The following is a 20,923-nucleotide window of genomic DNA, read 5'->3' on the forward strand; positions in this document are numbered from 1 at the left end:
CCGTTGCGCGGTTTTCTCATACGATCTATGGTCAGTGCATTTGCCTGTAGATGCCCGGTGTCCATGCACTTCAATGGGACTGAGTGGAACAGTTTTTTTCATTGCCTCAAAACTGGACGGTACTTGGACAAATGCCATGATGTTGTCCCACCCCCGGACACTCGGCGTCTCTGGGGGTGAAAAAAGCTGTGGGTGGAACTTGGCTGGGCTGGATGCCAAGCTTCCACGCGCTGATTGGACGATCAGTCGAAAGGCTGCATCCCGTTTGATTGACAGCCAGCTTTCAGAGTTAAAAAAGTAATTTTTGGGGTGGGGTGGGGGGTTTGGAAGAAAATTAAAAAAAAAAAAATTACACAGGAGTGCTTAGAACATCTTGTTGCATCAGAAAATCAGGGCTAATGTGGTATTCAATATTAAGCCCCCTGCCCAGTTGTAGTCATGTATGATAGTACTTTGTTTTATTTTACAACAGATGGTTTTACAAAACAGAAAACTTGACTCATTTGTGGAATCAACCAATGTGAAAAGCTTAACTGAATTATTCCAAGAGATTATCTGTTCTTAGTTTGCGGTAAAACTTCAATGTTTCACTGAAATTCAAGAAACTGTGAACCAAAGAAAATAAATATCTGTGAAAAATCCATCACTAACACATAACAAATAAGCATTGGCAAGATGAGCAGCTCAAAGATATAATATATTTAATATATTTTAAAAGCATTAGGTAGATTTGTTAAATGGTACATTTTAGGTTTATTTTGTTTTTGAATTATGGTGAACTCATTTGAACTACTTTCTACTTAATAATAATAATAGTAGTAGTAGTAGAAATTAAAAGCAACTTCAACAAATGATCAACTCAGTTTATTTTTATAAATACTGAGGAAAGAAATGAAGCCATAACCAAAGGAAAAGCAAAAGAAGTGCAAGTTAATGAAATTCCCCTCAAACTAATTTTACCAGATGCTCATCGAGCATTTCTGTCCGCATTTTAATCAACAGTTTGGTAAAACTCAGTCATATTGGACCATGGGGTGGTCCGTCCATGGAGGCAGCTTGGACAGTTTGTCTTCAGTGTCTCTTTCTATGGGCCAGCCCCAGGACTTAAAGAACCCGCTCAGATTCATCTCCACAGCCTGGGAGAAAGTCACAGCGTACAGGTTCATCTTTCCTTTGTTGTCTTTGGGGAAGTTGCTCATCTCATGGTAGGCAGCAAACACCCTCTTGAAAGCATCCCAGCCAAATTTATCCTCGAGCTGCACATTGGACGAGACACAGAGTGAAATAGGAACCTTTTTTTTTTCCTGTGAAACAATTTATCATCTTGTTGATAACACGCTCCAAAGCTTTGTACACTTAAGTTGCCACAAAGTTAGATCATAGGATAGTTTTTGTGTCAAGAGAAATATTAAGTAATTTACTCTCACCTGCATGTATGTCTCCAGGGCGACCCACATGCTCCATTTGCTCAGGTTCCTGCCCCCCTTGGCATACTGCTCTGCACGACTGTTTCGTTTTGCTAAAGTCATGTTTGGATGAGCCTGCACCATGAAATGAGGTAATTATAAAAACATATACATACCAGAGAAAAATTGTAAGTATTTTTTAAACATAGATGATTCTGAAGATTTATATTTATTCCATACTCCACCTTTGCTCTGTTGATTCCCAGCACCTCCTCATGTACATACACTGACCACAGGTTGCATGTGCACTCTGTGGTGTGTGATGGGAACTCCCAGCAGGCCCTCTGCTGGTTGTGTCCTAGCTCATGGATGATGCCCCAATGACCTTCAGTCTTTGCATGTTTAATGCTGACCAGTTCTCCAGCTGTAGATCTGTGTGCCATGACAGGATACCCTGCATGCATCCAACCTGAAGAAAGGAAGAAAAGAGGAAAAAAATAGCTTTGCTTAAACTAAGACATCTTAACTCTAGACATAATTTGTGGAGTTGTACACAAAAGATTACACTACTATATGTTACATATAAATGTGAAATACACTGTATTTGTACTCTTTTTGCATCTCACTGTCAGCGTATTTTATCCTGTTGCTCTGTGACAGGAAATGACACAGTTAACAGTCATGAGCTTACTGAGGTGGAAACTCTGAACCATCCATGGATGTGAATCTAAAAGAGTCTTTATGTAGAGCTCAGAAGACTGGGCACACCTTCAAAAACAAAGTAGTTGGGTCGACTGTACTAACAGAGAAAATACACAGATGGGTGACAAATTAAAGGGAAAACCAACAAAATGCCACAACACCATATTCCATGAGAACTACTTCATTACTCCCTGGCATTGATCCTAGAACTGTCTGAACTGCACAGGAGGGATGAATACCATTTTTCTAAAAATGTATTGCCTCATTGTGTTTTAATGATAGTGGTGAAGATTAACACTAACCCAACTAACACAGGGTCCAAAGCCTGACATAGGTGGCTGCAGCATATGATTAACAACATCATTTTCATACTCATTTCAAACTCTACTTTGGTCTCTATGGATGGAGCTTTATCATTCTGGATAAGGCCACTGACACCTGGGGTTTCCTGTAATTTGTCACCTCTCTGTATATTGAAACCAAACATTCAGTAGGTGAAAAACTGAGCGTGAATGCATTTAACCAACATGTATGTAAGCTTCTGACCTCAAGTGCTTATTGTGCCTATTATAATCCTGTTCATCTGTTGGTGGCATTCCTCATCTTTCACACAGCCTAGGTCAAGGCAGGCTCCATCTGCCTGTGACACTGAAAAGAACTGGCTGACAATAGCATGCACATGCTGCATCAAAGCTAAACACACTTACCATGAGAAATCTGCACATCAGTTACAAAACGCTCTTTACGAGCAAATTTATGCGGTATGACAGCTAGGTCGGCGACGCCCCTCATGATGTCGTTCCAGAGTGCTGCCAACTCATCAGGACGGTCCAGGTCCCGAACAAACTCCGATGGCACGGTAAAGATGATGTTATCAAACTCCAGCTCTGCCCAGGGGGAGGGGGCTGAGCGCAGCAGTGACCAATCAGCAGCAGTTGTCACACCTGAAAAAAGACATAGATAAGAACACAACATTCATTAAGGCCACTTTACAGACAATCCTAATTTTTAAAGTGTTTGTGCTTAGTTTCACTCATGCTTCAGCCTATGTCTCCTGTGAAAGTTAACAGCTAATTGCACAAAACACAGTACATGCATGCTCTGGGTACTTTGTTTTGTTTTGCTAATTGAAAAGTTGTATATCCACCCTGAACAACTGGTTTATCCTTAATGAATTTTTTAGAGGTATCATTTCATACATTTACACTGACACATTTAATCCCAAAAACTGATCAGTCCCCTCATATTCTAGAAATACATCACAAATAATTTCATATTCAGGTCATGAAGACCACATCAGTTTAACCAACTCACCAGATTTATAATATGGTGCAGGTACAGCTATTTGCACTATGACCTCCACTCCCTCCACTCGTGTTTTGGGTGGTGCCACCAGGTAGATGAGACCCCCCCATAGGTTTCGCACATGCATCATCTCTGATGAAATGGGAAAACGCTCATGGACACATGGTGCTCTCTTCAACTCTTCAGCATTGAGTTTGTCTGTTTGACAGCCTACCTGGACCTGCAAATATATACGTAAACTACGTGTTACTGATTAAACACATACAAACATATCCATTAAAAATGCAGCTTATCTGGAACTATAAACAGTATTACAGCTAAATGTAAAAGTGACATAGAGTGATTTGTGCTATGCTTTATATAGTTGTATATTCTGTATTTCAAGAATCTGTTGAATACTTGTTTCTGATTTATCAGTGCCAGCTTCCCTGTGCGTTACAGGACATGCAATGTAGTAGAAACTAATAGACTATTTCTTTTGGCGAAAACAATAAAAACATTGCTAAAATGAATAACTTTATTTTTAAAATCAATAGTTCTTGTTGAATCAATGTGATAAAAGACCTGCATGATGCAGCTTCTCAGGCAATGTTTGCAGTTCTCTCCAAAAGTAGAACATTTTTCCTGCCACTAGATGTCCCCCTTGACCTTTTTGACAAGTAAGTTACACCTGTTATGTATGCCTGTGAAGTGTGGGGATTTGAAAACAATTTATTTTCTTGAAAAATTACATCTTCAATTTCTGCAATATATTCTCAAAGTGAAAATGGCCACCTGCAACAAAATGGTGTATGGAGAATTGGGCAGATTACCCATTAGCATAGTTATAAATAAAAAGGTCCTGAAAGACCAGCATGCACGAAAATGGCAGAGTGAAATCAGGAACATGACTTCATGTGAAGTTAAATCGAAATATAAACTTGAAAAATATCTGTGATGTGAAAACCTTGGTTACAGGCAAGCAATTTGTAACTTTAGAACAAACAAGTCATCAGCCGATACAAAGGTTTGGAAAGAAGTCAGAGTCTGACATTTGTGCTATAATGGTTGTGTGGGAGACAAATTCCATGTTTTATTTGAATGTACTAAAGTACAGGTTGTTGAATTTAGGCAAAAGTATTTGCCAAAATACTACTCACAGCATCCATCAATGTATAAACTTGTAATGCTTCTTCAGTCCAAACAACCAAAAACAACCCATAAATAAAGCACTTTTTTGAAAAGGGTTTTACCTCTTTTCAGCGAATTTTGTTATTATTGAATGTATATTATTTTCTCTGCTACGACATAATGTTTGTGCTCCATACATATTTGGTGATGAGCAAAATAAAATACAGAAAGAAAGAATGATTTCTTTTGTAAAAAGATGCCTAATACAGTCTTGGGGGTGACAAAGCCATCAGGGTTCATTTTGCCATAATGACCGGTTCATAAGTGATACTGTGATGTGTCTTATGTTAGCAAGATCTGCTTCAATTTGTGAGTCAAGAAATGGATATAAAATAATGGTGTTTATTTTTATATATTAATGTGGTCCCTAGTCTGGCTCACAGGATGTACTCTGCTGGAATGATCCTGTAGCTATTTTAAATCACCAATGGGATGACTGGGATTCTTATTATTATCTTTTTGTTATTGTTATGAAATTCCCCCTTGTTATGTAGAAAAATAACAGCCTCAGCTAAGCAGCGATTACACACCGAAATTTAATGTTTTAACCAGAACACATTATTTATGTGGTGTAGAGACTTAGTCATAATACCACTGGACACGTGTAAATGTCTGGTTAAAACAACTTCTCTCCTGACACAGTTTCACAAAGGCGCTGTTGCTGAGACAAACTGGGTGTAAAAACAAGAGTCTACGTAGGCCCTGCCTCCCAAAAAAACACATTCTCCTCTGATTGGTCCATTCGTGAAGCAACGACACATAATGACCCAGTGATAGCTCATAACTTTTAGTAGCTCCTAGGCCCTCTGTAGGGGACAAAAAATTCAAGAAGCCATCTCATTGAATGCAATTTTCAGTTGTAACCCTGAGAGCAGGAAGAGTCATAATTTTGTTATTGTTTACAGGAACTCATAAACCATATACACAACATTTTTTGTCATCGTTGGGTCAGATACTGATATACAGCTGAGGTGTAGCAAAAGGCTGATGGCAGAAAACACAAATGTGATCTTAAAAATGTATCCATTTCTTACCTCCCATCCTTTGTTGACGATCTCTTCTGGTATGACCATGTAGGTCTTCATACCAGGGGACAGGTAGAGACCTGTACTGACCCATTCCTCCCCTCCTATTACATTCACACAAACAAATGTCAATATAAAACCACACCTCTACAACATATTACTTAACATTAGTTTGTAAAATGTATAAAATGCATATTTCCACAGCAGTAAGGCTCTGACCTGCTGTATTAACATTAACTTTGATCCGTTGGTTATAGACGACTGGCATTAAAGGGTTATTCTTGATCAGGTAGGGCAGGAGCTCATCAGGATTCAGGCAAACCTTAAACACTTCTGACCCCACATTGAGGAGGAGACGGTCCCTGGGAGTCTTCACAGGGCAGGTTTCACACACCTTGAAAGAAAATCCATCATTCATGTTGTAAATAATGTGACAGAAGAGCAGCCATCAAAGCTCTGTAAAACTTAACAGGAATGTTTTTTTAATCCTTGTACCTGAGGCATTCCTGTCTTTTTCAAGATCTCAGTGAGGGTAGAAACCATCTGTGCGTAGGAGGAGCAGTCATGATTCTTCAAGTGCAAGAAGCAAGCACAATCATTTCCCAACTTTCCAAGACACTCTTCCTCATGTTTGGTAAGCTCTTTGCCTTGGGTGACATGACCAGCAAAGCGATACAAAAGGTGGCGGAAGTGGTAGGTGTCTTTGACGGCCCGGCTTGGGACAGGGGCCTTGTAAATCCCTCCACTGATCGTAGCTTCCAAAATGCTCAAGCCCATTCTGTTAAGGATCTTATTCCCTGAAAGAAAGTGTGTGGAAAAATCAGCTTTATCTACTACATTGTTATTGATAACTAAAGACAAGCTCTACCAAATACCTGGTATTTAACTGATCATATGACTGAACCTGGTCTGTTATGAAAACATTGGTTATTATTATTTTTTTTTACTTGAAATTCAATATGTGAAGATGCACCTTAAGTAGTGTTAACATGGGCCTGATCTGGGTTACTGCATTTGTAGTGTTCACTGGGATGTGCCTTGTATGCAGTACTGTACATTATGAGTACAGTTGCCATGAATGTCTTGATGTTGTTGTCTTTTTCTATTAATTCTATGCCACTATTTTTGGGTAAGATCTGACACATATGACTATTTATTTATTTATTTATTTATTTATTTATACAAAGCCCTCACCTCAAATGCTAGGTGTCTTAAAAAATGTAACACTTTAGTTTTTTTTAAATATCAACAAAAAAACAAAACTGCAAGGCAGGGAATAAAGTAACATGCATTAGATGAAATGTATCATAGCTGTCACTTTGACCTTTGAGTCACTTCACTGAAGAGGGGGGAATCAAAATGTGAACCCCCCACCACCACCTCCACCATTTGCAATTGTGCATGAGTAATGATATAATAATGTCCATTTCCAGAAAGAGCATCGTAGGATTTATCAGGCAAACAAAAGATTCTCATTCAACCATAACATCGCTTGTGATGTGACTGAAACTAAAATGAGTCAGTTGTAAGTTTAGCTGACATAGACATTGTTCACTGATGGCGTGGGGAGGGGCTCTAAGCTTTGACGAAAGACATCGTTTAAAAACCAACCAAGCCAAATGTCTTTGACAAGTTGATCAAAAAACAGGGTTAAATCAGGGTACTGAGTCAAGTTTGAGCTGCCCAAAGAAAAAAGAATGTATAGTTGAAAGGTCCAATGCCCTGGTTGATCTAAATCGCCCGTCAATGTGAACATGAGAGTGAATGGTTGTTGGTCTGTATTTGTCAAATAAATACTGTAACGAAAAACATGTTTAACATACCTGGGAGACAGAATTGATTTATCACTAGTAGTGCACAGTCACAAAAGAGGCGGTTCACATTATGATGCCTGTGTTTGTACCGCAATGAGTGGAAGATCAATTATTTTTATAGGTGACACCTGAGATGCAGACCTTGTTTACCGTACTTGTTCCTGTTACTCACTCTGCAATCTTCTTGAGATTAGAGATAAAAAAAAAAAAAAAAAAACATTGTGTTCCATTTTTCAGACACCCTGTATATGAATTATTGACTGCAATGAGCACAAAAGTACAAATACAAGTGCAATGTCTTGAGATACGGAATTGGTTCTCCACTGAGGTTTCATTAAACCATAGCAGAAGTAGAGAGTGCAGCAGACGACATAATTAAAAGAGTTTCAGTCACATTTCAAATGATGGAAAATACTACAAACGTTTCTGACGTCAACGATCTGTTTTTGTAGAGGTACTGTATGTATAGTTAACTATCACAATTATGTAAATTAATTCTGGTTAAGAGAAAGTGTTTGATTACAAAATCAAACACTTGTGGTGTATCATCATACCCGAGAAATCTGTCATTGGGTTTTTCCCCGGATGTGTCTGTGCCCAGTACCAGGCATGTCCACCAACCAGCAGGCCTCCTCCCTCTGCCACAAACTCTTGGATTTCATCCATATGATCACTGCTGTACGCTGTACACACAAATACACTCAGGTCTTTCCTGAAGCTCGTCTTCACACACTTCAAACCTGATTTGCTAAGAACCTGGAGGGCATTATCTGGTACAATGCCAACAACACCATTCTGGCCTTCATCCAGCCAGTGAATGGCATTTATCCAAAACTGACTCAGTGCCTGTAATAAGGACAGTTGGAAAAAACAAAAACAGATATTGGCACTTATGTCAATCTTTATGTATTTTGCTAATTGCTGATAAATGTACATTATTAAAGAAATATTTAGGCCACAGCCCACCTCTTTTCTAAGAAATGCTTCATGTGTCACCACAATGACACGCCCCCGCCCATAGTAGGCTCCTGCCAGGAATGCACGTCCATCACTGGTGGTCCCAATGGGGAACGCGAGTGGGCCATGGACCAGAACCTCAGAAGGCAAAGCTTCACCCTGGATGTCAAACTCTGAAACTCCCTGGAGTAAAAACTCTAAGTCCTCTTCAAAATCCTTACCAACTCTGTGTTTGAAAAAAGTAAAAGGTCCAGGAAAAGATTCGCCAGTTAAACATTATGTTAAACATACATTAAAGATATAGTGTATTAAAAGATAGTTTTCAAAAATTACATCAATTTAGGTGTTTTGCATTAATAACCCAAAATCAGATAGGTGAGCTTTGTTTCTTTATGGAAGAATCTGACAGCAGAAAAATAAAGTTAGAGATCTAACATTATTTTCCTGCAATTTTGTTAGCTAGACAACAGAAAATAACTACAATGTTTAATATTCAGTCAACTAGGGATGTAACGATTACCGATATGACAATAAACCGCGGTAAAATTCCAGACGGTTTGTATTACTGTTTAAATTCTAATTATCATGATAACTGTGTTTGATTACCACACTTTGAAAACTAATGGTACTGCTCATTTCCTGGAGACACAGCAGCATTCCAGGTGCTATCTATCTATCTATCTATCTATCTATCTATGAAAAAGAAACTCAAACAACTCAAACTTGATCTGGAAAATGGTCAAACAGTGGCCATAAGGTGACATCTTTAATGCACATTTGTATATTTGATTGTTTACATGTTAATATTTTGATGTTTCTGCCAACAGAAAGTAAATTGTGGCTATTATTTAATTTTATTTATTTATTCATTTTTCAAAATAAAACTTGGTTAAATTATTTCAGTGTGTGTATAAGTACTTTTTGAACATTTTGAGCACAATTTCAACAATATCGCGATAATAATGATAACCGTGATAATTTTGGTCACAATAACTGTGATATGAAATTTTCATATCGTTACATCCCTACAGTCAACATATATTCATACATGTTGGTATACATACTGGCATTCCATACAAATTAAACATCAATGGCACATTTAAGAAACAGTGATTAACATTTAATGATATAAAGTAAACTTTGCATGTTATAAAATATATTGTAATAAATAAATAGGGCCTACACTCTGAAAACAATTTAAAATAAAGTGATAAAACGGTGAGGTCAGGAATTAAAATATTTTCAGCACTCATGTAAAATTGCAAATTTGAACATCTTCAGATGTGAAATGAGACTTACTGTACAACCATCCAGGATGATGGGATTTGAGGATAGACTGGAAGGTACTCTGCCTCTGCATGATGTTCAGAGAAGTAGACCCCTGCCACTCCAGACAGCTTATTCCCTACAAACTGGAGCAGAGTATTTTCCTTTGGGTGATCTGCAGCCCAGCTCCACGCCTGCCCGGCTATCAGCACTCCTCCTCCAGCTTTCAGAAATGCCACCAGGTCCTTCTGATCTGGACCCACACTGTAGGCATCTGTCACATACACACCAACCCCCAGATCACGGCTGAAGGATCCCACAGTTCGGGTTTGGAAGAGGGGTGTGCTGACATTATGAGCGACTCCCTGGACGTTCTTGTGGATCCCCACAGACTGGTTTTCAGATCCATCTCCTCTCAGCCAGACCAGAGCGTTCTCTACCAGGGCAGGAAAGGCAGTCAGGTAGCTTTCATGGCCCAGGACCACAATCCGTCCAGATCCGTAGAAGGAGGCAGCCATCAGCACCTGGCCATGACTGTTCATGACCAAAGGAAAAGAATGGTCTCCAGTCAGAACTAGGTGACCAGGAACACTTGTGCCCCTAAGGTCTAGCTCTCTCACCCCTTTCATCAGGGACATGTAGCCTCTTTCCTGATGGGACTGAGCAGCCTTGGTCGTCATGGTGAGGATATTTGACGTTTTGCAGGGAAGCAGAAAACAGTTGTGTTGAGTCGGCTCTCCTGAGGAAATGCAGATTTAAATGTAAATGGAAGGTGCATTTACACCACTAAAAAGGATATTTTCAAATTAAAATATAACTGAACATGCATTTAAAGCAAAATAGATGCAAGAATATATCACAAAAACCTTTAAGCCGGTGATTGTTACCTTGAAGGGAAGACTGGTGTTTTACTGAAAGTGTCAGGCGCTGGCAGAAGATAGGAGAGGACAGATGTCAGTAAGAGCAAGAGCAGAGTTTTAGGAGGAAAAAACAAAGACAACATGGGGGGGGGGGGGCTTTAGTGAGCAAAACACTATGAAGAAACAGACCTCAAATGATTGGGTTTTGGATTACAGAACTTGCTCGTCAACATTCCCAGACTGAGAGCCACCTACTGCTTAAACAAGATGCGGAACTCAGTATCCTCTGACTGTTAACTGCAAGAAACAGGCCTATCCAGCTATGGAAAGTAAATATTTTCTAAAAATTGTTTCTCACTGAAACAGTTTCTACATAGTAAATAACACGAGACTCAACATTATTCTATCACTTTTGTATATTGTTGTTTATCCTTTCATTATAATATACCTCGGTTTTAGCAGACAAAGGAGGCAGATTTTATTAAAAGATTATACAAATGTTGCAGTATTATCTTTGAAACAAGCCAACCTAACTTTAAAGTTAATAACATCAGCCTGCCCAGGGACTACAGGTGGAAATTAGCACTAGTGCTACAACCTGGCACACTACAGCTCTCCTTTTTAAGGTTAATGTATATTGTACATTGTCCTTGTCTAAATAAATAAAAATAAAATGAAAATGAAACAGGGTTGTTTACAAAGTGCAATATATTAGATTATAACACGTTCCCTTTGTGACGCTACAGTTCAATACAGTCATTCATCAAACTGTTTTTAGTGAAAACTCTACGTTAGACTCTTAAATGAACAGTACATGACATTTGTGATAAATGATGAATAATTACTTAAACTTGAGCTCCCTGACTCCTTCTGTAAACACACGCATCAGCTGAAGAAATCTATTTTTGCATACACACCTGGGAAGTCCGTCCAGATCACAATCCATGGACCCATAAGTGGTTTTTCAGTGGATTTCCAGGGTATGGACTTTATATCCACGCATGAATGACTTCACTGGACTTTACTTTGTTACCCACAATTCATAGCAATACGGATATGATGGGGCAACACACGCAGATGACTATGTAAAGTAAATCTAATTATTAAATGCAGACAGGAGGGATCAACTCATGTAAGCACGATCATCACAACAATCACACAACTATTATTTACCCTTTCCCCGCTTTTCATTTTCAACGTAGTAGGCTATATGTTTACAGATGTTAAGTTGATACTAGCATTGCCAAAGCTGTTCAGAAATCTGCTCTGAGACTAGATTTATATTCTCGGATATGAGTGAGTGTTACTGGAGTGATGAACCAGTGGAAATTTTGGTGCTGGAGTCTAATCTTACTCACCCCGGAACCTTTGACGAGTGTTTTCGTTTCTATACGGTGCTTTAAATAGCACGGTGCACGGTAAACAGTCCCTGTGATTTCAAACTAGTATAGAAAATGATACTGAAACTTCTAAGTAAACATTAGCTTATATACATGCTTATAATATAAGCAGCCACTTCCGCGAGGAGATTTTATTAATGTAGTTTAATTGTTCGGTTCATCCTTTCTGAAAACGTGCCCTTAATACCTCCAAACACTCAACTTAAAAGCCCCACTGTGGTTGGTCTCAGATGTCTTGTGCACTGATCAGCGCCTCTGGAGCCCGGGTCCCACTTGAGGACGGACGAGCTGTGACTCTGGGCCGGGGTCCGGACACCGGAGTCACCGACAAGAAATGTTCCAGGCACCAGGGTGAGAAGGAGTGGGCATGAGCCAGATGGTACATGTAAGCTGTTAAATAAAACCAGTCTGACCCTTGTGCAAAAGTACATGTAAATAAAACTAACGGTAAAGTCATCATACAGAGCTTAACAAATGTATTAGACCACCACCCAGTGTGAGGGTTATACCACAGTTGCTCTAAATTAAGAGCACTGGTATTTACCAAAATCATTTTTATGTTTGTGCAATGCTTAATCCACCATTGTGTTAAAGCTATTTAACCAAAATGATAATTTTAATGCTAAAATATAATTTTCATCTTTAAACCATGGATTTTGAAATTCAATGTTTTACAGGAAAACAGAATTAATAGACAAGCACTGGATTGTTTCTTGATTAAGATGTAAAACTATAGGCTAGTTATTTACTTGCATTCCTGAACAAAAAAAAAAATAGAGGTTGAATGTCATGCTTGATTAATTTATGACTTCTCAGAGAAACCCAGTAACAAAGGAGAGTAGGTTCTCTGTCATATAAACTAAAAATGAGTAAATAGTCTTATATAGGTGTGTTTCTGTAAGTAAATCATTTTGCTGTGTGCATTAATAATTGTGTTACCTGCAGTGAAGGTGGTGGCTTCTTTTGTAGACAAGGCTGTGGTTGTAACTCAGGTATGAATCTCAGCCCAGTTCATATCTCAGTCAGTCTGTGTTTAAGGAACCAGGGTTCTTTAAACACATAATTGTAATACAATATCCACACCCTCTCTTGTTATCTTGCTTGTCATAAAGTAGTTGTATGGCTGTAAAATGCCTTCAGTCCAGAGTGTCTACATGTCCTGTTTTACTCCACAGCTGGGTTCCAATCCAAGCTTTCTGGACAGTGAGAAGCTGACCCGGGGCCAGTCTGGTAAACTTAAGCACGGAGGGACTCTCTACCTGGTTAACCAGAACCACCCATTTAAGTTGCGTTACTGCTTAAGCTCCAATGGAACACCCACCAGTGCCACACCTAAAGGGCTGAAAGCAAAAGATAAGACCAAGGGAGGAAGGAATGAAAAGGAGGCACAGTCAAGTCCGACACCAAAGCGGAGTATAAAGGATTTCTTTGCTACGTCTCCAATGAAGGTAATCTGTGACAGAGTTTTGTCGTCTTTCTGTAATGTTACATCAATTGAAAATGAAGTAACTGAGAGACAGTGTATTTTATCTGAACTGTATCTGTTTTTGTCTTTAGTCTTCCAAGAGACCACTGAGCCCAGAGAGGGGGCAGCCTGAGGTGAAGCGCACACGAAGGAATGAGCAGGCCTCAGATGGGAAGCTGGAGGAAGAGGACGAGGAGGAGAGACTGGCAGAGGAAAAGCTCAAACAGCTACAAGAGCTGGCAGAGAAGTCTCTGTCTGATAGGAGTAACACCCAGCCTTCATCTGCTGCAGCATCGCCATCATCTTCAGTGGGATGTCTGAAGAACAGTTGGCAGCAGATAGGCAACCTGATGCTTTACACCGCTGCTGGTGTCAAAGGGAGCGACAAGGTAGGAGCAGCTGGTATAGGTGAAAAGAAAAGATTTAATTTAGATTTGACTTGAAGTATTTTGCATTCTTGCATTGCCTGAATAATTATAGATCATGTTTACGTGTGTTTGCAAAAATAGAGGTGAGCAGTGTGTATAGTCTCACCAAATGGCATAGGTCTTGTATGTTTCCTTAGTTATCCCACACACTACAAATCTGGCACTTTTCTTATAATAATCATTGGTTATGGGGCTGCTAACCCTCTGTTTAAAGACACATGACAAACACAGGCGTGGACAGCAGCGACTTTGAATCACCCAAGACATGTTATGAATAAGGCGTTTACAAGGCCAAAGGTAAAGCCTTATTTAAAAGACACCTCATGTCTAAAGATGGGTTTACTTGTGTTAGATAATCTTTTTACTCCTATTAACATGGTTTATTTTTAAGTACAGTTCTGCATATTGTTTAAATGACATTGACTTTCATGTTTGGTCATTAACCAGTGTCATTATGCAGATTACACTCTTTCATCTTAACAGTAGAATCCCTCTTTCTGCTCTAGATCGCTGGATTCGACATCAATGGTTGCATCATCACCACCAAGTCCGGCAAAGTGTTCCCAACTGCACCAGATGACTGGAAGTATGTCTCTGCTTTAATTGTTTTCCAGAAACACAAATCATGTTGTTATTCTCATCTGTATTTCTATCTATAGTTTGTAATCACATTTAATCTTCATTAAAAGACAAGATCATTAAGAAACAATGCAGTGTGTGAAATATGAGCACTATGTGTAGTAATTACTTGTCTTCTCTCTTGTTTTTGAAGTTTGCCTGAACATTGGGTTGCAGTTCCACACTGCAGGAATTCTTCCTGGGCTGGAAGAGCGCCCCCTACAGGCTGCCTGAATTTGACCCTGTGAGTACATTGACTGCTGATGTGTGCTGTTTTCTATCATAACCACAAATAATACCTTTTTCATATCTGAAAATGTATGTTTGAATGTATGATATGAGGTGTCCTGAACTTTATTGTCTGTTTCAAGATGAGATAAAACTTTACTGATACTGGTCACAGCAGCTGAATAATACAGAAGGTAGCATAGAAAAATCATAAAACACATATACCCTTGCATTTGTCCTCAGCTGGAAAATCCACCTTCTTCCATACTCACATCATTCCAAAGGGCTACTTCTATGTCAACAGGGTGAGATAATCCTCTACGACAAATCGAAAAACATCTTTCCTGAAGTGGCTGTGACTATATTGTGACTAAATGCTAGTGTTGTGTTTTTGTGGCAGGATACACTTGGGTCGTGGCAGAGCTGTGTGACGGCGTGTGAGCGCGCTCTGAAGGAAGGCTGCAGTGTGGCTGTAGACAACACTAACCCAGACCCAGAGTCTCGCAAAAGGTAAAATAAGATAGTTCACAGCTTTCCTTGTGCTTTAGTGTTCTGTGCAGACAGTACAGTGTTTTCACAGGATTCACATTTATGCAAACAGAAGTTTTAAACAACTGAGGGTCATGGATAAATGAAGAATAAGTATTTGCAGAGAGATGAGTGTATTTACAGACAGGGTGGAGATCATGTACGGTGTACTTAGTGTACAGATTTAGGTCAGTCTGAATACTTGGTCTCATGGAAGAACATTTTCATATTTTCTTAATACTACCTCAGTGGTACGTTAGACTCAGCAAATATTCCTCACATTACAACATTATGGAAATGATCCAGGTAAATATAATGAATGCATCATTTGCATAATGGAGCAGACCTTCATAAGAGCCCAAGGTTCACTCACTTTATAATCCCTGTAGGGAAATTTGGTGTCCACATTTTACCCATCCTAATACACACACAGTACCTAGCATTAGCATTAGCAATTAGCATGAGTACCTAGCACACAGCTGCCACTGAAGGAACTTGAAGACTAACTCCAGATCTTCATCAGCATCATGATCAGGGACACTGACAGGAGAATTAAAATCTATGTACCTGGAAAAGCTTGGATACAGAATAGATAAAAAGAATAGAGATTTCACTTTAACTTGGAACCCTTTTGTAAACTTTATTCAAGGCATCCCCTTCCAGTAGACTTCTTCATTCCTTCTCTTTTTTCATTTCAGTCCTCATCTTTGCAGTGACCCTTGGTATCATATAACTGTTTACAAAAAACAGACTATTAACGCAACCATTATGCATCAGACTGTAATCTTTATTTAAATTTCTTTCTTTTTACATGATAAAAGTCAGTCTAACTGTGTGCCCCCTTTGCTTTTCTTTACTTTCTTTTCATTTATTTTTCTTTCTCTCTGAGCCTTTGGGTGGGTGAGTGGGGTTTGATGTTTGTGTGTGTTGTTCTGCCTTGGACTAGTTCATATGTCCTATGCTGTAGATGCTTATTTGAAAACTGAAAAATAAAGTCTTTAAAATAAATAAATATTTAAAAAAATATACTATATATACCTGTTTTTAATGGAAGAAGAAGAAACCAGCATGGCGTGAAGACAAAATAGGTAAACTCAACATACAAAGACTCCAGTCCAAATGAGAATCAAATTAAAAACCCTCTAGCTGAGAGGTGGAAGCGCTAACCACTATGTCACTGCACAGTCCAAAAGTGTAGATCAGCATAATTAAAGCCACATAACATCACAGAAGTCCTGCCCAGTATGTCAGAAGTTTTTACTCATAGAAATGTTACCAAAGAGTAAAGAGAATAATTTCACACTAACCCCCATCATGTGATCATTAAATTGTGGGGTGTAAAATTAACAAATGACAAAGAAACAGATGACCTGTCAGTTAATGTTATATGACATGAAACAATCAGAAAATATGAATATAAGTTTACAGCGATCAGTGATGTGATCAGAGAAAGACTGACTTGATGAATAAAGATGAAATGAAAGGAATACGAAAAAAAATTAATAAAGAGGGAACAGCTTTATATGAAAATAACACCTTCTGAAAAAAAAGTGCTGTGTCTAAGATGAAGCAGATTAAAGTATGAGTATGTCATGAATATTAGCTTATATGCGACAGTAGATGATGTTAACAGCAGGTTATCTGATGTTGTTTGAGTCTGATCCGGATGAGAAGATCCCTCTGCTGTGGATGAATAAACTGATAAAGACAATAAAATAATTCACAAGCCATTATGATGAAAATAATGTAGAGACTAATTTTATATCAGCGTTGGTTCTGTTATGTGTATTTTGGAATGTTTTTCTTTCACATTAGATTGTAAATTCATTCAGTCAGCTGTTTAATAAGTCATTATGATGATCATACGGTTTCCAGAATATTAATGTTGCCTGGTTATCATTGTGTTATATTCCAAAATCATTCTTGAATGAAAGTGTTTTCCATTTGTGGATAAAGGCCGACTGTATGTCTGTCATACAGCAGGCCTGTCTAAACCGCTTGGAAATTCCATTCATACAAAACTCTAAAAATGACAAAATTAGTGGATGCCACAAATTCTCCATCACTCATACGAGACATTTAAGAACAAACCTGTTTGTGCTTGTATGAGGCCCAGAGTGCGGACACTGTTCATGCAAATATTTCAGTCTGGATATGAGGAGACAGTGGGAGGCAGCGAGACAACATCATCATAAAGTCACCGTGGTGTGAAAGTGGACTTCAGGATGATGAAGATTTCAGTTGTTTCAGGCAGTTTAATCTATAGGAGATGAAGTTTAGTTTGAGACCATGGACAGAAAAGGCACAGAATCCATCAAATGTTAAATTAGATCATGGAACAAATAGTAAATGTTTGAGGATCTGAGTTGACCAATTATGCCGTAAAGGATTAACAACTCTGTAAGGAATTCTGGGGCTTTGCCAGAAACTGCCTTGTATGTTATTAATAGAATTTCAGAATATGATGGGATGCATGTATGAAGTGTTGAGGGCAGCACCAAGAAAATGGTTTCACCAGCACGTTCTTCCAACAGTACATTTGAAGTTCTCCAAGGAGCTGATTTAGTACGAATGGTCCACTAAGAATTCTACCAAAACACAGTGCTTTATTCTGTTCATTAAGAAACAGACATAGAGGAACAGTCAAGGTTTGGACCATAAGCTGAGACTTTTAAGACAAAGTTTCCAATCACAGTATTTAATATGCGGTTTCCAGCAGATTTTGTGGTCCAAGATCACGCCAAGGAAATTAATTTCATAACCCTTTCTATGTTTACTTTATCAGTGCATACCTTTATGTCTGTATTTCTCTTCTGATTTCCTAATAATATAAATTTAGTTTTGTTCAAATTTAAAGACAATGTATTCATTTCAAACCACTTTTTACTTTATTTATTTCCTTTGTGACCATCCCCAAAAGCTGCTGCTATTCCTCACCAGAAGAAAAACTATTTGTGTCATCTGCAAATAACACAAATTTTACAACATTTGATACCGTGCAAATATCATTTATATACATAATAAACAATATAGGACCTTAAACTGACCCTTGAGGTACCCCACATGTTATTTTCATCAATTTAGATTTGTACAGATTCAATTGACATATTGTTGTCTATTAAATTTGTAGCTCTTTAACTTCCCCTCACATAATAATAAAATATAAATGCTGTTACTTCTGTGTTTTTATTCAGCTAGTGTCTTGGTTGTGTTTTTCAGATATTTGGATGTGGCCAAAGCAGCAGGAGTGTCCTGTCGCTGTTTCCACTTCTCAGCTTCTCTGGACCAAGCGAAACACAACAACCGAGTATGACTCACCTCTCCACACTGTCTCTATTTGTTTTGTTTCATCTGGGCTGGTTGTGACGAGTGTTTTTAATACATTTTTGTTTCAGTTTCGTGAGATGGCTCCATCAGAGACCAAACACGCCAAGGTCAATGACATGGTTTTCCACAGCTACAAGTAAGTGACTCCAGTAGTATGACCTATAATCTCTGTAAGTTAGAATTCTGGACAGCACTTTAACGCTAAAATTCATGCATGTCATAAAAGTGTTTTAGGTTTCTGTTTTCATACAATATCAGAAGAAAACATCAGAGATAATTAAGGGAATTTTTTCAGTGTTTTTTTCCAACAGCTTTTTAGTTAACTCACTTTTTAACACAAAAAGCTTTACTTTCTACCCTTCATATTAGAAAAAATGAAATAATAATTCATAATCTAAAAGATGAAATAGAAAACAAATAGACTATGTAGTCGAGGAAAAGTTATTGCTCATTATTTTCAGTATATGTCTCATTTTATTTGAGGTCAGAATGGGTTAATAGTCTGGATTTATATTAATGTAATGTGAGGTTGAGTTAATTTTGCACAGAAACAGCTGGTAGAAATGTCACTCAAAGGCCTAATCTTATATTTTTCCACTTTTATTTTTTTACTTTTACACATGTATCTGTACTTTTGCTAGAGTAAAGACTGTGTGTAATTCTGTTTTTTTTATACCTTGTAGTCTTGCATATTCAGACCCATTGCCACACTTCATTAGCACACTGCCACTTTTGTAATTAGGTCTGGTTCCATCCATTATCATTATAGAACAGAGGAATCATGTTTATCTAAGTTGTTGTTCGGTGAGTTATTGGATGGTGTTGAGGACAAGATGCAACAACTGTGTATTCACAAAAAGTATCAGAGTGAAGTTGTCTTGGTGAAACATCTGCATGTAAGGAAGCATGTCATGGTATTAAAGTTATCAATCCACGCAAAAGAAAATGAGGCTTAAGGGTATTTTCCCAAAATCCCCCCAGTCCTCTGCTCCCCCAACCACTTGGAAAAAACACACCACCTGGTGTCAAAATATGACATCATGTAAACTCAAGGTAGTGGCATGAAGAAAGAGAATTGTTAGACTATCAGTATGAATTCAAATTCATTGACCTACACTGACCTGATATTGGCAGAATAATGGTCAGAGAACCAGTTTTTTTCCCACAAAACTCCACCTAATGAATGAAAATGACCCCATATGAACTCTGGATGGTAGTGAGAAAATAGACATTTGTAAGACAATCAAGATGAATCAAATTTTATCTCAGCTGGCCTATTATTGCTTGATTTATGTCCAAAAAACTGCTTTTCAACTAAAGTGCCGCCATTTGGATGACTTGTAATACTCAAAGAGAAGCTGAAACCGATAGGGTTCTTCCGCTAGGGGTCCCCTATGTTGGTTATCAAGGGATAAGAAATCCAATCAAATCTGTCCTAGTTATCTCGTTCACACGAAAGATATCCGGCAGCAGCAGCTGGGGTAAAACCATTATATCCCTGAAACTCCATTTCGGGGATCTAATGACATGTAAAATGATGTGCGTGTCAGTAAAATCGTGCCATTTTTAGGGTGGCGTTCCAGCTCAGAGGTTGTTCTTTCACACATTGAGAAGGACTTTCAGTTGTACAGGTAGGGGTCGGAAGGAGAATGATAATCCTGCTACTGTGTAATGGAAATACTCACCCTTATTGTAACAGAGTACATCCAGTGACTCAGATGATGGTATTAGTATTTCCCAGTATTTGTACTTGGTGATAGTCGCTGATAGTTAAACTCAGGCGTTTTAATTAGAAATACTGACTTTGAGGAAAAAATAAAACTTCGTTCCCATCCCCATCTAGATTTTATACTTTTTCTTTGCAGTTAATGTTTATTCCAACATTTATTGTATTGGACATGAAGTTTTTTTCAAATTATTTTTACTTAATGTTCATTTCAAGAATCACCTGTTTTTGTTTTTTTCTGAAGTGAAAATATTCAGTTCCATACATAGTTTAGTGTGATTTCACTGTCAAATTCTAGGGGAAGGATAATGGTGGTCAGTTAATCAGCTATTGGTTTTTTCCTGTTCCAAACTATTGTTATTGTCTCAGCCTTGTTCTGACCTTTCTGACCTGGTATTTCTCTCTGGACAGGAAACACTTTGTGGCTCCCAGTCTCTCTGAGGGATTCTCTGAGATCATCCACATCCACTTCATCCCAAACTTCAAAGACAGCAAAGCAGAAACCCTGTTCCCACAGTTTTCCGAAGGCTGATTGGACAGCACGTAGGCTAAGATTTGGACTTTGGACGGAGAAATAGATGCCTTTTTACTGACTCCAGCCACGACATAATGTTAGGGATCCTAATGTCTGTATGTTCATTTTTATGCTCACTGTCTGACCTGAAGCTACTGGATCTGCAACACTCAATTAAAGCTGA

At 38.4% G+C, this 20,923-nt stretch overlaps 2 protein-coding genes across 2 annotated transcripts; one reads left to right on the plus strand and one right to left on the minus strand.

Moving 5' to 3' along the window:
• Window positions 1-477: 477 nt before the first annotated feature.
• Window positions 478-11,676, minus strand: LOC115431224 (TRPM8 channel-associated factor homolog). Its single transcript, XM_030151455.1, has 13 exons — window positions 11,423-11,676; window positions 10,533-10,572; window positions 9,679-10,384; window positions 8,389-8,605; window positions 7,977-8,268; window positions 6,104-6,405; window positions 5,828-6,002; window positions 5,618-5,712; window positions 3,423-3,633; window positions 2,816-3,052; window positions 1,652-1,875; window positions 1,428-1,541; window positions 478-1,256 (listed from the first exon to the last, which is right to left on the minus strand). Exons 3-13 carry the CDS (start codon window positions 10,323-10,325, stop codon window positions 1,014-1,016), a joined length of 2,757 nt encoding a protein of 918 aa, XP_030007315.1. The 5' UTR covers window positions 10,326-10,384; window positions 10,533-10,572; window positions 11,423-11,676; the 3' UTR covers window positions 478-1,013.
• Window positions 11,677-11,927: 251 nt separating this feature from the next.
• Window positions 11,928-20,921, plus strand: LOC115431846 (bifunctional polynucleotide phosphatase/kinase-like). Its single transcript, XM_030152516.1, has 11 exons — window positions 11,928-12,256; window positions 12,851-12,897; window positions 13,081-13,353; window positions 13,463-13,759; window positions 14,305-14,384; window positions 14,571-14,660; window positions 14,865-14,949; window positions 15,045-15,154; window positions 18,392-18,479; window positions 18,568-18,635; window positions 20,637-20,921. The coding sequence occupies exons 1-11, from the start codon at window positions 12,136-12,138 to the stop codon at window positions 20,755-20,757; spliced, it is 1,380 nt and encodes a 459-aa protein (XP_030008376.1). The 5' UTR covers window positions 11,928-12,135; the 3' UTR covers window positions 20,758-20,921.
• Window positions 20,922-20,923: the final 2 nt, after the last annotated feature.

Source organism: Sphaeramia orbicularis, chromosome 13 (genome assembly GCF_902148855.1).
Source record: "Sphaeramia orbicularis chromosome 13, fSphaOr1.1, whole genome shotgun sequence".
In the NCBI taxonomy this organism is placed as follows: Eukaryota; Metazoa; Chordata; class Actinopteri; order Kurtiformes; family Apogonidae; genus Sphaeramia; species Sphaeramia orbicularis.

Excerpts from the sequence above, each read along its gene's own strand:
- LOC115431224 (XM_030151455.1), bottom strand. The coding sequence starts at position 10,325 with ATGACGACCAAGGCTGCTCAGTCCCATCAGGAAAGAGGCTACATGTCC. Across the intron at positions 5,713-5,827 it reads AGTTAATGTTAATACAGCAG|GAGGGGAGGAATGGGTCAGT; the intron begins GTCAGAGCCTTA and ends TGAATGTAATAG. Across the intron at positions 3,634-5,617 it reads TCGTCAACAAAGGATGGGAG|GTCCAGGTAGGCTGTCAAAC; the intron begins GTAAGAAATGGA and ends ATATATTTGCAG.
- LOC115431846 (XM_030152516.1), top strand. The coding sequence starts at position 12,136 with ATGTCTTGTGCACTGATCAGCGCCTCTGGAGCCCGGGTCCCACTTGAG. Across the intron at positions 15,155-18,391 it reads GACCCAGAGTCTCGCAAAAG|ATATTTGGATGTGGCCAAAG; the intron begins GTAAAATAAGAT and ends TGTGTTTTTCAG. Across the intron at positions 18,480-18,567 it reads AAGCGAAACACAACAACCGA|TTTCGTGAGATGGCTCCATC; the intron begins GTATGACTCACC and ends TTTTTGTTTCAG.